General features: G+C 40.7%; 1 protein-coding gene across 2 annotated transcripts in view; it reads right to left on the reverse strand.

Moving 5' to 3' along the window:
- flnba (filamin B a) overlaps nucleotides 1–20,435 on the reverse strand; it is a 63,690-nt gene that overhangs the window by 22,757 nt on the left and 20,498 nt on the right. For both annotated transcript variants that reach the window (XM_072381531.1, XM_072381530.1), the window contains exons 2-21: nucleotides 19,101–19,210; nucleotides 18,840–18,975; nucleotides 17,605–17,702; nucleotides 14,784–14,931; nucleotides 13,211–13,329; nucleotides 13,051–13,125; nucleotides 12,759–12,921; nucleotides 12,467–12,667; nucleotides 12,232–12,369; nucleotides 11,332–11,458; nucleotides 10,128–10,264; nucleotides 9,811–10,004; nucleotides 9,573–9,686; nucleotides 8,747–8,890; nucleotides 2,608–2,731; nucleotides 1,621–1,781; nucleotides 1,431–1,521; nucleotides 481–635; nucleotides 264–381; nucleotides 82–161 (exon numbers count right to left, since the gene is read on the reverse strand). In XM_072381531.1, the coding sequence (XP_072237632.1) occupies nucleotides 82–161; nucleotides 264–381; nucleotides 481–635; nucleotides 1,431–1,521; nucleotides 1,621–1,781; nucleotides 2,608–2,731; nucleotides 8,747–8,890; nucleotides 9,573–9,686; nucleotides 9,811–10,004; nucleotides 10,128–10,264; nucleotides 11,332–11,458; nucleotides 12,232–12,369; nucleotides 12,467–12,667; nucleotides 12,759–12,921; nucleotides 13,051–13,125; nucleotides 13,211–13,329; nucleotides 14,784–14,931; nucleotides 17,605–17,702; nucleotides 18,840–18,975; nucleotides 19,101–19,210 (2,633 nt within the window). The remainder of the gene's footprint in view (nucleotides 1–81; nucleotides 162–263; nucleotides 382–480; nucleotides 636–1,430; nucleotides 1,522–1,620; nucleotides 1,782–2,607; nucleotides 2,732–8,746; nucleotides 8,891–9,572; nucleotides 9,687–9,810; nucleotides 10,005–10,127; nucleotides 10,265–11,331; nucleotides 11,459–12,231; nucleotides 12,370–12,466; nucleotides 12,668–12,758; nucleotides 12,922–13,050; nucleotides 13,126–13,210; nucleotides 13,330–14,783; nucleotides 14,932–17,604; nucleotides 17,703–18,839; nucleotides 18,976–19,100; nucleotides 19,211–20,435) is intronic.

Below are 20,435 nucleotides of genomic sequence, written 5' to 3' on the forward strand. Positions count from 1 at the left end.
CATTCCAACAACAAGTTTTTGTTTTAAGATTTTCTGTGAATCTTTCATCATTAGATGAAACAATAATGCGGCATCTCTCACCATCGTCACCTCCAGCTGTTCTTGACCTCCTGCGCCTGTGGTGTCCACAGTGAACTGCTGCTCTTCATCAACCTCCACTCCTGAAAGAATTTAAAGTAAGATACTTCCCGTTTAAATCATGAAGATGAAATGTTTTCTGTTTTCAGACCTTGTTTGGCACAGAGGGTGAAAAGGGTTCTTACTTCCATTCAGGCTGTCCACAGCGACCTTACTCAGGTCCAGAGGGGCAGCGACTCCGACTGTGAAAGGACTCTTGGCAATGGGATCTCCTCCAAACTTCACCACAATGGTCATCTCCCCCTGCAGACGCAGAAATGTATACAATGTATACATTGTACCGTGTTCAGATGCAAATTTGATGTGTATATTGTATCAATGACAGGTCTCCATCCGTCATACCTGATGTGCAGGCGTGTACTTGACAGTGTGAGAGTAGTCGTAGTTGTCGATGACGTCAAACTCTTTTGCAGGAGGAGAGAAGGAAACATCGAGCGGAGCTTTACCGGCTCCTTTAGTCAGCACTGTGAAATGGGTCGGCTTCCCGCTCTCTACACCTGATTAAACAAGAACCCAGAGACCAAACTAGTTGTGAAATATCACACAAAAATGTCAAATATGAGTAGAAATGCAAGCCACTTTATATGTTTGTGCAAGACTGTTTCTTGGACAAGAATGGACACTGAGCACAAAGGTCCGTCTTGGTTCAGAGCAAGTCTCCAGAAAAGTAATGATAGTAAATTTTAGGTCCCCCGAAGACTGTCATTCAGCACTGTTGCATGCACAGCTGAGCCGAGCTCCACTTACAGCTCGACCATTTAACTAGACCATCTTCCTTGTCCCAGTATACGTGCAAACTGGGAGATCTAAGTACAGCTGAATTCAGTGCACAGACGTGGTCTTGAAGTTACTTAAACAGTGATTCTGTCAGATGCTGCGGTCATCGAATCAGGAGTTTATAAAAGCAGAGAGACACTCTGGAAATGATTTAAGAGACCACAAGTTGAAACGGAGGCTTAATGGGCTGATTTTCAGTCAATTTCTGAGGCTCTGTGCCCTCCGATAGAAGAAACAGAAATATGTGAACGACACCAGCTTTATTTCTAACTCAGCTGTATAAATATACACCGACACGTTACCATTTTTTACAAAAAGGTTAAAAAGAAAAAAGATGGAACTTTAGAACATGTGCAGAACACTTGAGTCCATTGCTAGCTGAGACTTGACATGCACGAGCGAGTCCATTCTAACCACATTATCTGGGTGTGTAGTCCAGTTTTAAGAAGGTCAGCAAGCATGTTAATAGGTCCCATTTTGTGTCTAGTGTCATGAGAACTGGCCAAGTTTCTCACCACTGCGAGCCAGCCCTGGACCTTCTGCTTTAACCTTTGATGCATCGTGGGACGGATCCACTTTTACGATGAAGGGGCTCCGTGGAACTTCCTGTGTGTGACAAGTTCACCAAAAATAAAAACAGAAATCCAAACACGTGGGTCCAGATTTTAAAACCTGAAACCTTTCAGCTTGTGTGCGAGACTGTACCTTGTCTGTGAAGAGGACTTTAACCGTGAGTCTTCCAGCAGCAGGAGGGATGTATTTCACAGTGAACGTGTCATTGGCGTTGGGGATGATGTCGAAGTCCACGTCAACCTCCTTGTCACTGACCATGTTGGCGTCGCACTTAATACCCACGCTGACATCACCTATTTGAACACATTCACACAATAATCTTTAATTTTCTGCACTCATGTCATGATGTAAAAGTCACTGTCATAGCAACATAAGCAACAATGCAGGGCAGGAATTCAGAGTATGAGAGGGAAGCTGAAACTGTTCAACAGAAACTATTCCTTCATTGACAAGAGGAACTGACAATCGGAACAAGTTTGTTTGCATTTTAAAATGGTGCACATAGCACAAAAATGTTACATCAAGTGAAATAAGATTGTTTGCATCGTTGAGGTGGTAGGTTTTCACACCTTTTCATTGGTCTTTTATAATAAAAGATATTCAACTTAAAATACCTCCAATGGACACCAGTGAAAGTGTACAATTCAAAACAGTCACTGTAAAAAGCAAGAACTGCCAAAATAGAACAGTCACTAAAGGTATTACGACTTAAAGCAGCAGCTTCAGTTTATCATGTAGGTCAGAGCTTAGTACGACGTCTGTGTTGGGAAGAAAAAACATGTCTGGGGGTTTCGGAGGAAGCGTGCATTAGCTACAGTGTACTTTTATACTTGTGTGGGTAGGTGGTGAAGGGTGATGTAAGGGCGTGTGTTGCACTGCTCAGGAAGGTCACGGTGATGAAATTTCCTGTTGGGATGTTTCTGCCTTGACATCATCGTCAGGGCATACCAGGGAAAGGTGTGTGTGAGAGTCTCATTCATAGTTTATAGTGAAGGTGACCGAGTGTGTGAGGCCAAGTGTGCAGCTCGTTTAAAACGTGTTACAGTGGAAATAAGTTCAAAAGTGTGTTTTCCTGTCTTTCTTGCTTCAAGTGTGTATGCATGGGTGTGTAAGTGTTACCATCTCCGGCTCCTGAGCAATCCACAGTGAAGTGTGTGGGCTCGTTTGCCTTTAGTCCAGTTCTCTCTACTCCAGGACCGAACACCTTCACCATGTTCGGGTGGCTGCCTTTACCCACATTCACCTACAAACACCAACAGGAAATAACAGTTTTCATTAAAAAAAAAAAAAAACTACAAGGATAGCATGAAGCATGGAGGGTTTCCTCCCTCAGATCATAAGTTGTTAAAAGCAGAACTGAAGGCAAACACTGTACTATGGCGGCCCACATGGCTCAATCCTGGAGCCACGGTTTTTTCTTTCCCCTTTTATCATGTCTTAACACATTAGGTTTGAATCAATTTCAAAATTAATCACACGGACACAGGAAAACATGTCATGTTTGTATAAAGTATATAGTTTGCTAACAAACTATTTAGCTGGCTGTATTTTATGTATTTGTCCATTTAATAATAATAAAAAAAAAATTAAAAAAAAGAATTCACACCGTCATTAGTGGTAGTTTCCTGCAGTTCAGGAGGTAGAGTTCCCCCTTCAATTGGATCTTCCTACTTCCCTTCTCAAAATACCCCTGAGGAAGATACTGAACCCCACACACAAGATACCGAGCCCCCAAATGGCTTTGGATCAAAGTATCTGCTACATAAATGTAATATGTAAGCCGCTTTGGATAAAAGCGTCTGCTAAATACATAAACATGATATGAAAGAATGTATTCATTTACTTCTGGGTCTAAGTAACTGTATGCGTGATTGGACTTATGACAGCAGTCATTTGACTCCAAATGTTTAATCACATTAACATATGAAGCGAAATTAACAGTTTATAAGAGTGGTAATTCCTTAACAAATCTGAAGAATTTACATCTATGAACAAGAATAAGTCAAGCTAGTGACTTTGTGGAGAAATCTAAACAAGTTACACAGACGAGTCGCAAAACTAAAGGTGTAATCATATCTATTCGTGGTCAATGTGATGCGTTTTTTGCGAGATGTAGATTCAAGTTATTTTCAGTTTCAATTACAGAATCTAAACTTCAGAAAAACTTTCCTGCCGTTTGTCTCGGTATAGAAATCGTTAAACGTCTTGGGGACCCACCCTGAGGTCACAAAAGGAAACGCATAGGAGGAAAAACAGTGTCTTGAGTTCTGGGTCATCAAAACTACCTCACGCTGTGGAGGTTTCTGGGTAATTTGTCACTTTACACACGTCGCCTTGTTTTAACTCCCCATACAATGATGTATTGTGGTAAAGACTTATTACATTTTTCACAGTCTTCTGAAGAAAATATATAATTTTACAATATTTTAAAGGGTTTATCCAGTTATAAGAGAAAAAGAAAGAATTAATGAACCAAACACGATAAAAGATTTGAATAAAATGCCAGAATTTATTTGAAACCATCCTTACTTCCTGAAATGATTAAAGTTGGTATAAATTATTTTGGAATAGGTATTAATGAGCTTCAGTCAACATGTTAGTTACACATTTGTCAAAGAATACAAGATTTAAAATGTAGCAACAGAAATTAGTTACTAAAGTAGGTTTTTAAAAACAAATTCAGGAGAGTGACCTTTGCTTTTGATTCCAGAAGACTTTAACATATTACACAAATCAAAACTCGATCTGAGGAGTTTTCTTCTGTAACTTGTTGAAAAAGCCTTCTGAGGAAATTTCAGTTTATCAGCCGTCTTCCAGACTTGTTTGAAAGTGGAAAATTACTTGAACAACGAGCCAAATCTGTGCAAACCTTCAGGATCGTGACTGAGCCATAACAGGTTAACGGAGTATTCAGAAACTGATTAAAACCCTGACAGAAGAGATCATTCCTGCACTAAGGATGAGTTTAATAGAACGGAAACATAATCTCCAGAGATTAACTCATGAAATTGCTCCGTAGATTTAGTCACTGCAGAATTTACAAAGCTAATAACCGATATTGTCAATTTCACTTCAGTTACAGATATCCTTACTGCCTGAACTGAACTCCAACTTAATCTTTCTTTAATCTGCAAAGCATTTCTGCAGTTACATGTTTACTTGCAGAGCAGCGGCGCCTTGCATCTCTTGTCCTAACATTAAGAGAAACACGTCATCGTTGTAGGTTTCCAGCAGTGCAACCAGTGGGGCGTGACTGTTTGCTTTCTACCCATCGACTGAATCAACACCCAAGTCAAAGAAAGGTGCAGTCAAGTGTCTGCTGAGGTCAAAGTCTCAGGAAGCCAGATATAACAGTTCTTCACCAAGTGCAGACTTGTCATGTCTTGAAATGATCTGTGGACCTTTATGAATACCTGACAAATCAGCCTGTACAAACACTTCAGCAATAAATTATGGAACAGACTTCAACGCAGTAAAATTGCATCATACAATGTTCTTGAATAGTCTTTAAAAATCTCTCAGAAACTTATCTTGTCTGAGCAGCTCCTTGATTTTCTTACAGAGAAAATAATGTCTGCCAACTCTTGCTTTCTGTTGGCATCATAAATTCCTGAACGATGCACAAACATATCCACATACTTTATCCGAGGCCGGTTTGTAGTTTCTCATGACTTATTTGCCCTTTGGGCGAAATCATGAGCACCTCACATCAAACAGGGAGACTGGAGGGCAGCTGATAAACTCAATGAATAAAAAAAGTAAATAATTCACACTATGAATGCAAAAAGCACCAAATTAAAAATGTTATCATGCACAGAGGTCTTGTTAATGAAAATCAGCTGTACAAAGAAAACCTTTTCACTCCAATTTGTTAATAAATATGCTTTATATCAGTTAAAATGGAAAAATCTGTTGTATTAATCACAAATGAATATATCTCGAGGAGTTAATGGGTCAAAAGGTTCTCACTGATGTCAGTTTGTTTCATGTACTGATAATTTCATGTTCAATATTTATGACGGGAACACAGAATCATCATTAAAATAGATGTGAGGAGTGAAAAGGTTTCATTGAACAGGAACAACAAACAAACATAAAAAAGGTGACAAAGCTCAACTCATCTGAACTTCACAATCTTCCCAAACTGGAAAGAATCAGAACATTTCCTTACATCTTAGCCAGCGGTCCACTCATTTTGTTTTAAACTGAAGCCAAGTTTAACCTCCGTTACTGTTACTTTTGTATTTAGGATCTCTCGCTCTACAGCTGTTCCCAGTTCTGCCGAGTACCCCACTGCTTCGTTCCCACCTTACACATCTGTTTGCCATCAGTCATTAATCCTCCGGCATGTACACTCCCTTCAGTTCTCACTTGTTGCATCTTTGTACTTGTCCTTCCTGCATTTTAATTCCCTGTTTGATATGCATGACTCATGTCCTTCTCCCCGTTGCCTGATCTTGGATAATCACTCTTGCTTGGCTGTTTGGATTTTGGACTGTAGTGCTGCCTGCTCTTTGCCCATTTCATCTCCAACATGGACTTCCTTCCTGTTCTGTCTTCATATGGTATATAAACCACTGTATATAAACCACGGTCCACTGTCCTGCAGGTTTTAGATGTTTCCCTGCTTTAACACACCTGATTCAGATGAAATGGATCTCTTCAAAAGATTGTTAAGCTCTGCACAAGCCTGCTAATGATGCATTGATCTGAATCAGGTGTGCTGAAGCAGGGAAACGTCTAAAACCTGCAGGACAGCGGCCCTCGAGGACCAGATGTGGAAATCCCTACTTTAAAGAGATATTTGGGTGTCGGTCTTCTGTTTGAGCCCAATATATTCGATATATATTTCATCTTTACATGGGTTGTTAATACATTTATTTTGTTTTTGCATTTTTATTTTTAGTGCAAGGTGTTATCTAGAGCGCCAACGGTTCTGCTGAGCAGAGCTTTTGCTTGACATGTAAAAGTTTCAAGTATTTCATGTTTTTAAATTGGAATCTAGTTTATAAGGTAGTTGGATGACTGACGATGGGATTACATGCATGTGTAAATACAAACATGTTCTACGAAGGCCAGCCAGACTGAGTAATTGTAAATCAAGATTCAGTTGCAAGCATCAGGGTACAGAAGCACCGTTCTCATTGCCATTTGTCTTTTTCCAACACATCTGTCACTTATTCAAATGTTCAGAGATTTTTCTCATGATCTCACCTCGTAAAAATTTCATAGTTTTTTTTTTTTTTATAAACCAACTTCACCTGAAGGCTTTAACTTGTTTAAACCTCTTAAATCCATCACCTCAGGAAAGACACCAAGTCGCTACTGCACCGACTGAAACACGATCGCTCACCGTTTTTCCAGCAACAAGCACTGATGATAATAATAATAATACAGTTTAAACGGGTCTAACGTGTTCATGAACAACAATTCGAGTCCCACCAAATCACAGATGGAGCTTTTATAGCAAATGTATTAAACAAAAATACCAATGAGGATTGAAAGAGCAAAGAAAACAAGTTTAAGCTATAAAATGTGATTTAAAATGGTACATGGCCACAGTGATTTAGATCTGATCTTAATCGTTTTCTTAAACTGAATGCAGTTGGTCCTTTTGAAACAATGAAGATTGGAAAAAGTACAAATACTTTCATTAGCAAAACTCAACATGAGTTTTATTACCTTTTATTCTTCTAGTCGTATGCAACTTATATTTGACTTTGTTCACAATCGGCAGTCATTCTAAAGGCTCAAAGTGCATAACTGAGTTTATTTTAATAATCTGTAAGAGATAATCAGCCTGATTAAAATGTTAATAAATAAAACTTCCTGTCTGTTAACTCTCTGTGAAACCACCAGAACCCTGAGATTTTAGTAGTTAAGCTAAATTAAGCAGATGCATTTTCCCCATTAGTGGATTAAGTTGTGTCCATTTAGTCACAGCCTCCAGGTTCATTCACCTCACGTCAATAATCCATCCCAGAGACTTCTGGGATGTTGATCAAGCAACTCATGTAAATATAAATCAAGGTGGATTAAAAGATTTTGCTTTAAAAGTTGAGCAAAGCATCTGTGGTTTAAAGTGACTGATGGGATTCAGTGTAATGCTGGTTTGTAGCTAGGATCAGTAGTTCAGAGGAGTTAAACCTTTGTGCAGATCAAAACAAAAAGTGGGAAACAAACCATAAATAAAATGCATGAACAGTGATTACAGTGCAGAGTCAACATAAAAACTTATTTAGAGGGAAAAAGGTGCTCTGTGCACAGACAGAACACAGTGGTGGCGATTCGTGTTTTGGAAATATTACATCAAATGCAAACAACACATTTAACATGCACTTTTGATCATGTGCTGCATGCTACTGACAGGCAGAAACGTTTTCATGATGATTCGAAGCAACAAAATATGAGATGTGTTTGTGGAACATATTATTCCATCACTGATGTTTCTGTCTTAGATGCTGAGAGCAGCTGTTCAGCCAACTTTCATTATCACACCTGTTAAATCCTGACGGAAGAAGATGTTAATACTGGCAGTGTCTCTTCTGAACAGACCTGGATAATACTTTACTTCAAAGTTTTACTTTGCTGTATAGAAATGTATTCATGTTCTTGAAGGGAAGACAAACTAACAATGTTAACCCGTGTTTTGGCACATTTTTTGGTTGTCAGAGGGCCTGAGCAAGACAGAGCAGTAACACCGCAGCTTACTGCATCTGGACTTCTTTGTTACAGGGATACATTAATCAATCTCATGTCATGCTTAAAGCTGGGTTCATGGGGTTGGTTCAGCTTAGTTTAAAGACTGTAAACACTGGGAAACAAGCTTAACAGTGCACTTCTCTGCACTTCTGAAGCTCAGCAACTAACATGTTTGAACTTATCCGTTTTATGCAAACAAAAACTCAAGACATTTGTGTTTGAAGTTTAGTAATTATAGAACAATTTCTTTTATGAAAGACTGAGTATGCCTCCGCCCAGCACTGGTGTGCTAGGAGTCGTACCTCTCCTCAGTGTATGTAGTGATAATTATCAGAGGCTTCTTAGTTTTTCTGCCTTCATCTGAACATTTTGCCTCCACCTTCCTGAAACTTTCCTCTCGAACAGTCAGCTCTGACTCTAAAACTTTGATTCCTCCTGCTTCAACTAAAAGCTCCGACTTGTAATCTTTGGTGCCTTCTGCCTCAAGCAGAGTCTTATATTTGAGCAGAGTAATGCCACTTCTTGTGGTAACGGGGCACTGCGATTGGCTGCTTACCCTGAAAGGGCTGTTGGGGATGCTGACTCCTCCCCAGGCGATGGCCACGGTGTGTTTGAGAGGGGAGGTGGGCGTGTAGGAGCACTGGTACAGCCCATCACCTTTACTCCTCACTTTCACCTCCACAGGGAGTCCCTCACCATCCTGAAGGACACACAAGAAAACTTTAGAAGCTGCTCAAAGCTACAGAAATGAAAACATGAGGTTGCAAAGAAATATTTAACTGGTTTGCTCAATGTAGAAATGTCCCCCCCCCACTCCCCTTTCAACACACGGTGCTAGCCACAAGCTAGAGACTGCGTTTCGTATGCGAAGTGAACATTTCAAAATATATCTATATCCAAGTAGAACAATTAACTAAGCAGCCAAACAACTTTGCTCCCATCAGCTCCCATGAGTCAACATTCAAAGATGGTCCCACTGCTTGCTGGTGCTTTAAAGAAAACATCCCAAGTATCTTCACCCCCATAAGGTTTTCTACACAATTTCACTAAAAACAAAAACAAGAAAAAACACTGCTGTGCATAAGTAAGTGAACATGTGACATACCGTTGGAAAGCAGAGATTCCTGCAGTTTGATTCATGCAAAGCGTTTTACCACAGACTGACCACAGTGGGTACAGTCAACATTAAAGACAATTCTACTTTTTACACACACATTTGATTAGGAAAAATTAACCAAAATGTTAAGCCTAATTATTATATACTTTCAGCTCCACATGTGAGCAGAGACTGAGAAGCTATGAGACTTTTCTGTTGGAGAACCAACCCTGTTGGCCTCAGTGTGTGCACAGAGTAACTGAACAGGTGCCTTTCTGCCTCTAACCTGTGCTGTGATTTTCAGAGGTCCTTTCCCGGCACCCTCGGCGCTGACCGTGAACTCGGCAGGTTGGTTGACCAGGCAGCCGCTCTTCTCAAGCCCCGGACCGTAAGCCTGGACCTAAAACCACAAAACCAGAAATGATTACCTCCTACTCCATATCAAAAGAAAACCAAAGCCAATCAAATTTCAGAACCCTAGTTTGAGGGTCCATCGCCATGACAGGATTTTGTGCCTCAGTGACCTTGTCTGGGTGGCTGGTGTTGTCATCAGGAATGATATAGGCCATGAAAGGGCTGTGTTCAATGTCCTCTTCATCACAGGTCACACGGATGGCATATTCACCAGGTTCTGTTGGCCAGTAACGGACATCACATGACCCGTCGTTTTGATCCTCGCACTCAATTTTAGCCTGAGAAGGACCCTCAATGGCAAAACCTGGAGACACAGCAGGTGGGAGTGGTTCCAAGATCAGAATTTAAGTTTGTTCCACTTGTCTCAAGAAAAGTCACAGTAGGCCAGGACTGATAAATGATGGTCAGTGGAAAAACTACGACTCACCGAGGACCCCTGCATCAGGGCCAATGGACTCCACCACAAAGGTGGCAGGTTTCCCCACAATGCCTCCCTCCAAGCCAGGCCCCCATGCCCTTATCTGCTGAGGCCCCGCCTCTGGACCGACCACCACGTCAAATGGACTGATGACACATAAAGAAGGCGGAGAAGGTCAAAATGTGAGAAATAACAACCCACTGCTGTGTAGCTGCTGCAGTCATGAAGCAACGTATGGAAAACGTGTGGCTTTCTGTGTGTGTGTGTGCATGTGAAAGAGGAATTTAGGTATGAACTCACCTACTAGGTTGTCAACACAAACACAAATCTAAAACCTCGATGCTCCACAGGAACATAACCCAATATTACATTGGCTTTGGGAGCATGTGTGTTCATATGCAGAGGCCTCAGATGGAAACCACCTTCACACCAAATAAAACTGCCTGTTGGGATTTACTGCCGACACTTCAGACTCCCAAGGCTCTTATTTTCACTGACAATTATGTCTTTGCTTGCACTTTCTAACTTTCTAACAGCAAAGACTTGAGCAAACAAAAGAGAGGAATTACATTTATGACTCCTCAGTCAAAAAAGAGCAACCTTTGTAATAATGTAGCAAATGACGACATCTACATCGTAATTAACTGTTGCTGCATCTGTTGAGGCTTTAAGAGCAGTTTTACACTTTCATGGAGGCGTCGGTCTGTGGCGCTCTCAGCCTCTGCGGGCAGCCATGTTTTCAAAGAAGATGAACAGACGTGCAGTCCTCCAAAAAGCCAACAACGCACAGGCTCTGGAGAGGATGCTGTGTTCATTGAATGAAAGCTAGCTAGAATCAGGACAAAGCAGCTTTTCACCATTTTCATTTAGTCTTTGCTACCACAGAGCAAAGCTACAGGATCAACAGCACAACTAGGAGATCTACATTTAGTCTCTTTAGTGGCTTTAAGTTACGATGAATCTGAATCAATATCATTGAGTATATTGCGTGCCAAGATTAGCCAACCATCTGCGAGTCATTTTTAACATCCTGTTTATCAAAAGGTAACCACTTAGGCAGCAACAAACATTAAGAAAAATATTCTATCCTTGTAAAAATGTTAAAAAGTACAATCTGCACAGTGACTATAGTTCATGTTTCCTGATACAAAAAACAGATGAAGCAATATGATGAGATAACACCTTGAAAAACACACCAAAGTGTGTTCCTCACCTCTTTGGGATGTGCTGACCCCCCCAGGTGATGGAAACTGTGTATTTGCCAGGACTGCTGGGGTAATACTCGTATGAAAACACACCGTCCTGACTGGAAATCTGCTTCATCGGCTCCTCGATGCCCTCTGTATGAACAGACATTCAACATGCTTCAAACACAATGTCTGTGTGACCTGGAAGACTGACATCAAAGGAGTTTCTGCTTGTCGAGGAGAAGGCATGAGCACAGAGTGAAGTATGCTCTATAGCTACATTTACTACAGTTACGGAATAAATATGGGATTATGGTGTCAACTTCCCATGTTAGTTTGAATCTACCCAGTACCAAAACCGAGCTATTCTTTTGTAATTTCTTCTTCAGTGAAGCAGGTTTAGATTTAAGGGAAAACATGTGCATGCACCATAGGGATGGCGATCTTTAAGGCGATCTGGAATTAATTTAATGCCATCAGATGTGAAAGAAAAAAAAAAAAATCTCTAGAACCTGCGCTTTAATGTGTACTTAAGTTTCTCATGGAGCAACATGTCTGCATACAGAGCCCTTTGATCTGTGCAACTGGGGAGGAAATATCAAACTCTTAATTACACCCTGTTGCATCTCTTTAATTTGATGAACCCTCTTTTTCAGTTTCCCAGGTAAGAAAAAAATAAATAATTTTGCATTTTAAAACCATATTTAAGTAAAGAAAATGTTTTAGAGTCCAGATATTTCCAGACCAAACTGTATCGGAAGCATGAAAGTTATCCATCACTGAAAAGAAAAACAGATGGAGTCATGAGGACGGCAACCTTCCTCAGATACCTCAAACAAATATCCTGCATTCCATCACAAGGCGAAACTTTGACATACGTGATTCAGGGTCCGATACAAGGCCTTTACAGTGCAAGCTTTACTCACTGGGTCCCTTGATGAGCACCTTCAGGTCTCCACTGCCTGCGTTTCTGGTGTCCACCTTGAAATCCCCAACCTGCTTCACCCTCAGGCCCGACGGCTGGAGGCCCCGCCCCGTCGCTCTGCAGGCGCCCGGCATGCAGGCTGTCAGAGAACCAGAGACAGCACATGTGATCAGGCTGCACTTGATTCATTTGAATGGGCTAAGTGCCATGAAGGATGTTGGATGCAACCAACTGACCGGGTCCCACGTCCACATTGAATGGGCTCCTCGGGACTCCCACCCCTCCGAAGGAGACTGTGACGACGTGCGGTCCGGCCTGTGTGGGCCGGTAGGTGCAGCGGTACGTGCTGTCACCCGTATCCTCAATCATGACCTCCACACTGTTCTGCCGGCCCTGAGGGTCTCTTATCATGGCCGTCACATCGCCCGTGCCTGCACCTACGTAAAGAAGAAGAAACGACTTTGAGGTAGTGATGTCATTATTTAGAAAAATAGGTTATTTGAGAAGCAGTGCATCATCCCCCCTCACCTGCAGTGTAGATGTCAAAGCAGGTGGGTTTGTTGGCGATGTTGCCTACAGGTTCAACTCCTGGGCCTTTCACCGTGACTTTGGAGGCGTCGCCCAGCGCCTTGTCCACATTCACCTCAAAGGGACTTTTTGGAATCTCCTGGCCTGCAAACAACACCGTCACCTACAGAACAGACACAATTATCCTGTTAGAGGATTCAAATCAAAGAGATTTTCACTACATTTTAAAAGGTCTTAAAAAGTTATCCTCAAATTGAAATGCATCAAACTCAGTTCAGTTATTTTAATTCACCTTGTGAGCTCCCATGACTTGAGGAATGTAGGTGACGCTGTACGTCTTCTTGCCCTCGTTAGGCTCCGCCGTCAGCTAATCAACATAAATACAGGTAGAACATTCAAGCACAGTTGGAAACTAATTACTGCAGGCCTATTGTGAAAGGATTGGTGTGTACCTCCTCTCTGGTGCCATCTGGATGGTCCAGGTAGATGGTGACTTGTCCCTGACCTGCACTGAACGTGTCCACGGTGAACACAGCAGGTCGCAACACTCTGTTCCCCGTCGGCTCAATGCCTTCACGCACACAGACAGATGCAGTTAGAGAGAACTTCAAAGTCCAAAGTTCAAAACCCTTTGCACACACGAGTTTAACCAAGGGGTTAACGGGCGTTTGCTTAAGATGGAACGCAGCTTCTGATTTATACTTCAGCATCAGCTTTGAGCTGTGCCACACAGAAAGTCTGTGCATCAAAGAGATCCTGCTGAACTGTGCTTTGATTACATTTCCCACAGTAACAGTGTTTACCTTCTTTTATTCATTTTGTGATGTGATAGTGAGAAGTCTCCCTTGCTTCAATACAGCCAAATAAAATGTTTTCCAATGCAACCAAAGTTTTACAGTAGAAATCTTTGTTAAATAAGGGATGTTAAAGACTTTTCATGCTGTATCCGCCTTCTACCATCATCAGAAATTAGCTGCCTCTGTAGGACTGAAAGTATAAAGTCACTTAACCTTCTAATGCTGATATGAAACTAGTTTTAATGCCCATGCATTTTCTACTGGAACAGGTTCCGTAATGAATCTGATATGATTTAGTCCCATTTAAAAAGGATTTGCCCTCCATCTTTGTTCCGATGGCTCCTTCTGTAAGAGCTTATCAGTAGCTTTTGGTTCAGCAACACCTACTGTCCTGTAGAGAACTTTAGAGCATTGTGTGCGTTAGTATGTGAGGCAACAGGGTTTTGAGTAGACTTGAGTAAAAGTTCCAACTATGACACCACACATGACAGCAATAACAAGCAGGTTAAAAACACTTTGGAGCCTGGGTGGAAAATTACATGTGGGTTATAATAATTAATAATTTTCTGAACCAGGTCAACAGTGAGAAAGTCTAGACTCCAAACCACTGCCTTCGCCATCATAATAATACTGTGGAGCTTTAAAAAGTGACTTGAATTCTGTGCTGATGAGCAGAAGGTGAGAAGCAGAACTGCCACGAGTGAACTGTGGAGGGAATGAGTGTGTTTTTGGCATTTTGATTCTGTTGTCTGGATAAATGTGTGAGTGCTGCCTCTGCAGCCATTCCTAGCATTTCCTTTCAGGATTACCAAGTAAGAACAACCTCACCTGTGTGTGTGTGTGTGTGTGTGTGTGTGTGTGAGTCAGTGTAAACAATGAGCTGAACACAGAACTAACGGCAGCTCACTTCCTCACATTGTCAAGCCGGCATTTCCAGTTGTTTCCATCATCCAACCTTCAGATGTGACATTTAATTACAGTTTGTGTGAGGTTGCCTGTGTATGAGAGTTTTTAAACCCTGTTGGGGACTTAAAACTAGAAGCACGCCAGAGAAAAGGGCCCTGCTGCCACCGCAGAGACAGAATTAAGGTCCATATTGGTCTAGACTGCGTTTTGAAATCCAAAAATTTTAGGTCGGGGTCCGTTGTGATGGTTAATATTGGGACTTCATTATGTCTAAAGAGCGTCCTCATGGGAATATAGAAACAAACAGTTTGTGCCAGTTTACCAGGTCCGTATGCACGGGCCTTCTTGGGGTTGAGTTTGGGTTTGAGTGGTGCTCCCGGCTTCAGTTTGGCTTTGGGGAACTGAGACAGGTAGGTCATCACAGACTGCTCGTCCACACTGGGGTCGATGATCTCCTCTGGAGCAATCACCTACAGACGCACACCAACAGGAAAAGTTCAGGACTGCTGTAAAACCAACAAATATTAGTTTTCTTTTTCCTTAATTTATTTTCACTGCTATGTTCAGAAACTTATGGCTTATTTAAAAAGAAAAAAAGTTTTAAAGTACCTCAGCCCCTCATTATACCATCTCTGAATGATCAATTAACCTTTATTATAACTTAACATAAAAAGATCATTTGTGTAAAAAAATAAATAAAATAAAAAAATGCATCTGCATATTCTCAACACAAAAGACCGATTTGGGCTTAGAATCTTCACCACATGCCGTGTTCTGGCCATTTATAAATTTGTTAAATGACTCACTCATGGTATACGTATATTACATCTGAGATATAATGAAATACAAAATACTTACACGATTACATGTGCAAAAATTTATCATGAAGCCAGTGTAGAGTTCACAAAAGGCTCAGAAAAAAAAAAAAAGATTCATTATGTTTCTTCACTGAATGAAGAGTTACAATCTGAAATTTTCCCCAAAGTTGAACTATGTGATAGCTTGACCATACGTTTTCTTAAGGATGAGCATTAATACAGTTCTTTTTTTTTTTTTACTTTTTTCCACTACATTCTGAACCTGGAAGTGGAGATTCTCCCCTCATTCAGCCAGCAGACCATAAGTGGACAGCTGACCCTGGTGCTGGGGGATAAAATAGAGCTCCATTTGTAAACTTAAGGAAGGATGCTGTTCCAGTTAGTGGAAGCAAGCTGCTACTGTAGAACTAAAGGAAGGCTTCCATTTATGGCCACAAAAACAGACAGTAGAAAGTAGTAGAAAGTAAACTTCTGTCTCAGCATGACCCGCAATTATTATTCAAATTCAGGTTTAAAATGCAGCCCAATTAGGCAAGCAAGTGAACAGCAACTGAAATGGGAATTACAGTTAATCATTGGAAAGCTATCTTTATCGGAGATGCATCAGAGGTGAGAAAATGTACATATTTCTTTTAAATCCAACTAAAATAACGCAGTCTCGGAAAGTACATCGTCATTTAAAAAGGGGAAGTGACTGCACATATTTTTTGTATCTAAAGTGACAACTGACTCAAACACTCAAACAAACACGCTGTCACTTTGCTGGAGGACATCCAAGTCTGAAGATGTGTCTCAGTGAGCCGTTCAGACATGCAGCCGGCTCAGCTGTAACCGTCAAGCTGCTGCCACACATTTGTTACATCGACTCACAGCCACATAAAACCCCAGCGGTTGGATTTTTATTTCCGATGGCAATGTTCCAGCAGCCATTAGCAAAATCCTCAGAGTGTGTGTGTGTGTGTGTGTGCCACCAACTTTATTAGCAACCTGGGTTAGTTTAAATTATAACTAGCAAGAAAACTGTCTAAAATCAGTACCAACCATTTGTGTTTCAGATGAGAGCAGAGCATGATTTCTTTAAGAGAAAAATCAGCCACATAATTCTTTAAGATCGGTAATCCGTATCCAAATGTTCATTTGTGTGGTACCTCATGGCTGTGACACCAGCCTTAAGTGTCAGAGGAAGAGGGATGAGTAAGAAACTTACGGCAGCTTTGTTATGCTAAATATCCAAACAAAGGAAAAACACCAACTGGCTCAGAAGTGCCATAACTTTGCTAAATGACTTCCTGTGAAGTGTCATTTCTTGCATAATTCACTATAAAACATTTCAGCTGTTGAATCTGAGGATCGAATTCAGACAAAAGCATGTGAAAAACAAACAGGAAACCAAACACCGTCTGTGCGACATACTGCAGGGGAACTTTGACCTCATGGAGAAAATAATCACAGCAGAGGGAATTCTGCCTGCACAAGGCTGCAGGACAGAGCAGTCGGGGGGGGCGAGGTTAGTTTGATACTGTTCCGGTGATGCAAGAAGACACCTTCCTTACTAAACGTGGTGGCAGGAGGGCTTTACTTTGGTGCCTCTGGACCACAGGAGCTTTTTCCACAGCTTTAATAACTACAGGATTAAACAGTACTGCAGGAACTGCAGACAGCTGTAGTTCTTGGAACCCTTCTTATTGGGTCCTCAGTTGTTTAGCTCATACCCTGAAGTATCTACTCTCTAAACTGTGTCAGGAACAGTACAGACAAAACAGGTTTATTGTGACCAGTTCAGACAACACAGGTGCTTGAACTCATGGAGCTTCTGAGTTCACCACTACGAAGAGCTTGAAAATTAAGATAAAGTTTTTATGTTGGGCTTTATGAAAATAAAACAGGAATGAATCAACAATTATATCTGAGGTTTATTTACGATGTAAGATAAATCATTTATAGATCCTAGAACGCGACTTTGACTCATCTAAAAACTGCCGACTGGCTGTTATGTCATGGTGAACTTGAATATATTACAGCTTTTTCTTAATATGGTTAGTTGGGAGACTTTTTTTCCTCCATTTCTGTTGCTTTCTGTGTCTGATCTTTAAAAACCAAATGTTGACACAAAAATATAAAAAAAATAAACAAAACTTCTTAAAATCAACTTGTTATTATATGTTGCGTCTACACAACCACCATTTTTTTTTTTAAATGAAAATTATTATTCAAGATTGACCTAAAGTTTCTAACCCCAAATAACTTGACCCGGTTTATTGCTGTCAAAGCAATAAATAAAAAGGTTAAAGTTCACTGTGGAGCAACCTTGGGAGGGAAACTAACCTGCGGGATGCCCAGCCAGCTATCAGCCAGCTGCATGGCTTCAGTAGCATTCTCCACTGGTTTTACTGGATCCCAGGTCTCCCAGTCTGGACACAGGCCTTAAAAAGAGCCAGAAAGTGGGGGTGAAGACAGCGTTACGAGCCCTGCTAAAGAATACTGCAACAACAACCTGAAGTTTCACTTACAGACTTATAGTTAAACATGACAAAACACAGACAGAAGTGTCTTAAACCAACAGTCTGGTGGGTTTTAATCCTCCTTATGGACCAAACATGCTGCCGTTTGGACTTCTTATTTAGCTAAATCAGAGCAAATAGGATCACTTGAAAAAAATATTCATAATCCAAGAAATATAAACTGAAACAAAGTGAAGTTTTGCTCAGGAGCTTTGAAAAACAGTTTATAAAAACAATCATGGCAAAACATTTCAATTCGATTTTTTTTTTCTTTTTTTAAATCTTAGATTTTCACTTTTACACTTTAAAAAAAAAAATCTATTTCTTACGTTTTTCAGATAGATCTATGAAGTTCTATCCATTTTCTAATAAAATGTGAAAAAAAAAAACAAAAAAAAAAAACAGAATCTGACAGAAAAAGCTTCAAACTTAATCTAGAAAAAGAAGCCAAATATGAAAATGTATTAAACAAAAAGTGAACATTAGAAATACATTTTTTCCCCTGATTTTGGTTCTTTCCCTTTTATTTTAAACCTAAAAAAATGGAAGTTCATGTTGAATTAAATTATCAGCTCACCCATCACATCTGTAGATAGGCTGAGATAAGTATTTTAGGTTCCATTTCATGCAACTTTTCAGGGTTTTTAAAAAAAAAAAATTAAAGAAAATAACTGTCTTTGTGTCACAATTACTTTGTTGATCTGTTAAAATCTATTTTTAAATTTTTACAAATATTCCAGGACAGAGCAGCTCTAACACCTCACTGTGATGCAGTAGAGTGCGACTGGACATTAAAACCCTCATGAAGGTCAGGTTTTCTGCAGTATTAGACCGCATTAGTTTTATCTGTGCGCACCAAAAACTGCCAACTGTATCTCAGTGTCAGCATCCGCATTGAGGGAAAAATGAACAGTGCAGCTGCTGATTCAGGCATCATGTAAGAGCTAAAGAATAACGGTGATTAATATTAGTCACTGGTGTTGCCTCGTGTTCAGTTTTTCCACATAAAACGTGTTTGGGCGAGCACGGCGGCCTCTGCTTCACAGTTAAACTTGGTACCTGGTGCACAGCTGTCCACCAGTGCTCCCAGCGCCTTGCCGTTTCTCCAGTCCTGGCTGAAGTTGTTGATTGGCAGGTCAGGAACTTTATGTTGAATCCAGCCCAGCAGACGCTGTTTGGGTGTCTTTGACTCAGCCTGAACACAAAAGCAGCACAATCAGCTCCTGAAAATGAGTTCTGTGTTTATTTTAAAAATATTTTTTGTTTCCAGGTGCGTTTGTGGGCAGAAGTGACACGATGGAGGAAGTTGTTGGCTGTTACCTCTTGATCCTCACCCTCCCAGACTGGCATGGAAATGGAGTAGTGCAGGATCAGAGTCCAGATCAGACCCAGGATCAGCTTCAGGTTCCCATCTACAATGGCTTTAGAGTCTGAAGGAGAGAAAGACAGACCTCGGGTCAGATTCAGACTGCTCTGATGGACAGAACTGGTGATCATATCTGCTTATTCTAATGCAAAGGAACCTGCTCAAATGATCCGATTAAACATCTTACTTTGATATAAACAAATTAAATCTAAGTGACATCTATTCACAAAGGATCCCACCTTCAGGATGTTGTGCTCCAGCTAAAATCATGATTTCCTTTATTGTTCCTCTTTATACATTTTTTTTACCCCAGTTGTTTAAGCTTACAGCTTTAGTTTCACTATTCATGACATTTTACTGTCATTTGGAGCCATTGACCTGGAAAGAGAGCAGCTACATTCTGTTGGGCTGACGGGAATAAAGAGATCTATTGAACTAAGTCTAACAGAACCCATGAGTCTGATGCTAAAGCCGTGAGGTGCATCTATGTTAACTGACCCTCGATGTGAAACCATAGGCTGAAGAGACAAGATCAGATATCAAGGTGTTCAGTGAGTTCCTTCAGTCAATAAGATTCATCCACTGACATCAATGTTTACAGATCAGCTTATTTCACATCCTTCCTGCCAAGTTTATATGAGATACTGATGAAAAGCCCCGAGCTCAAGCCAGCGCCAAACAAACAGTCCACAGATATTACCATTCAACTTCTTTCAGTAGAGCAGGAAAGAACGGAGTGCTGCTGGATAATGTTTCTCCTTAATCACACTTCTCTGTACCAGCTGGTACCTCTCTCACACATGCACACAAACAAACACAAGGACGCAGCAACATTAGCCAATCTACAGCTGCAGAACATAGAGTTCAGAGCCAAGCAGACAAAACAGTCATTTTTAATCTCAGTCTCCAGAAGAGATGCAGGAGTGGGGATACATGTGGTCTGAATACATCTTTCAACACCAAACATCAATTGCCCAACTCAGGAAGTAGAATCCTCTTTTCCAGGGACATACTTAAATGTTATTTTTCAACACTTCGGCTGAAGTGTGATGCAGTGATGGACACTGAAGAATGCCCCATGGATTTAAAAGAAAACTCTTCCTTTTGTTTGGATGTAAATGCCTGAAACTTGAGGTAGCGTATGAGCACTTTAAACCCATATTAGTTATACAACTCAGTCAGTGGATGAGATCCAGCTGAAAAATAAAGTAAAAGAAACAGAGTATTGTATCTGATAGATGAAGTGGCAAAAAGCTCACTTTCAGCAGTGCAGTTCACAGCTGAAGGCA

This window comes from Leuresthes tenuis, unplaced genomic scaffold (genome assembly GCF_036924035.1).
Source record: "Leuresthes tenuis unplaced genomic scaffold, fLeuTen1.0.hap1 SCAF_3, whole genome shotgun sequence".
Taxonomy (NCBI): Eukaryota; Metazoa; Chordata; class Actinopteri; order Atheriniformes; family Atherinopsidae; genus Leuresthes; species Leuresthes tenuis.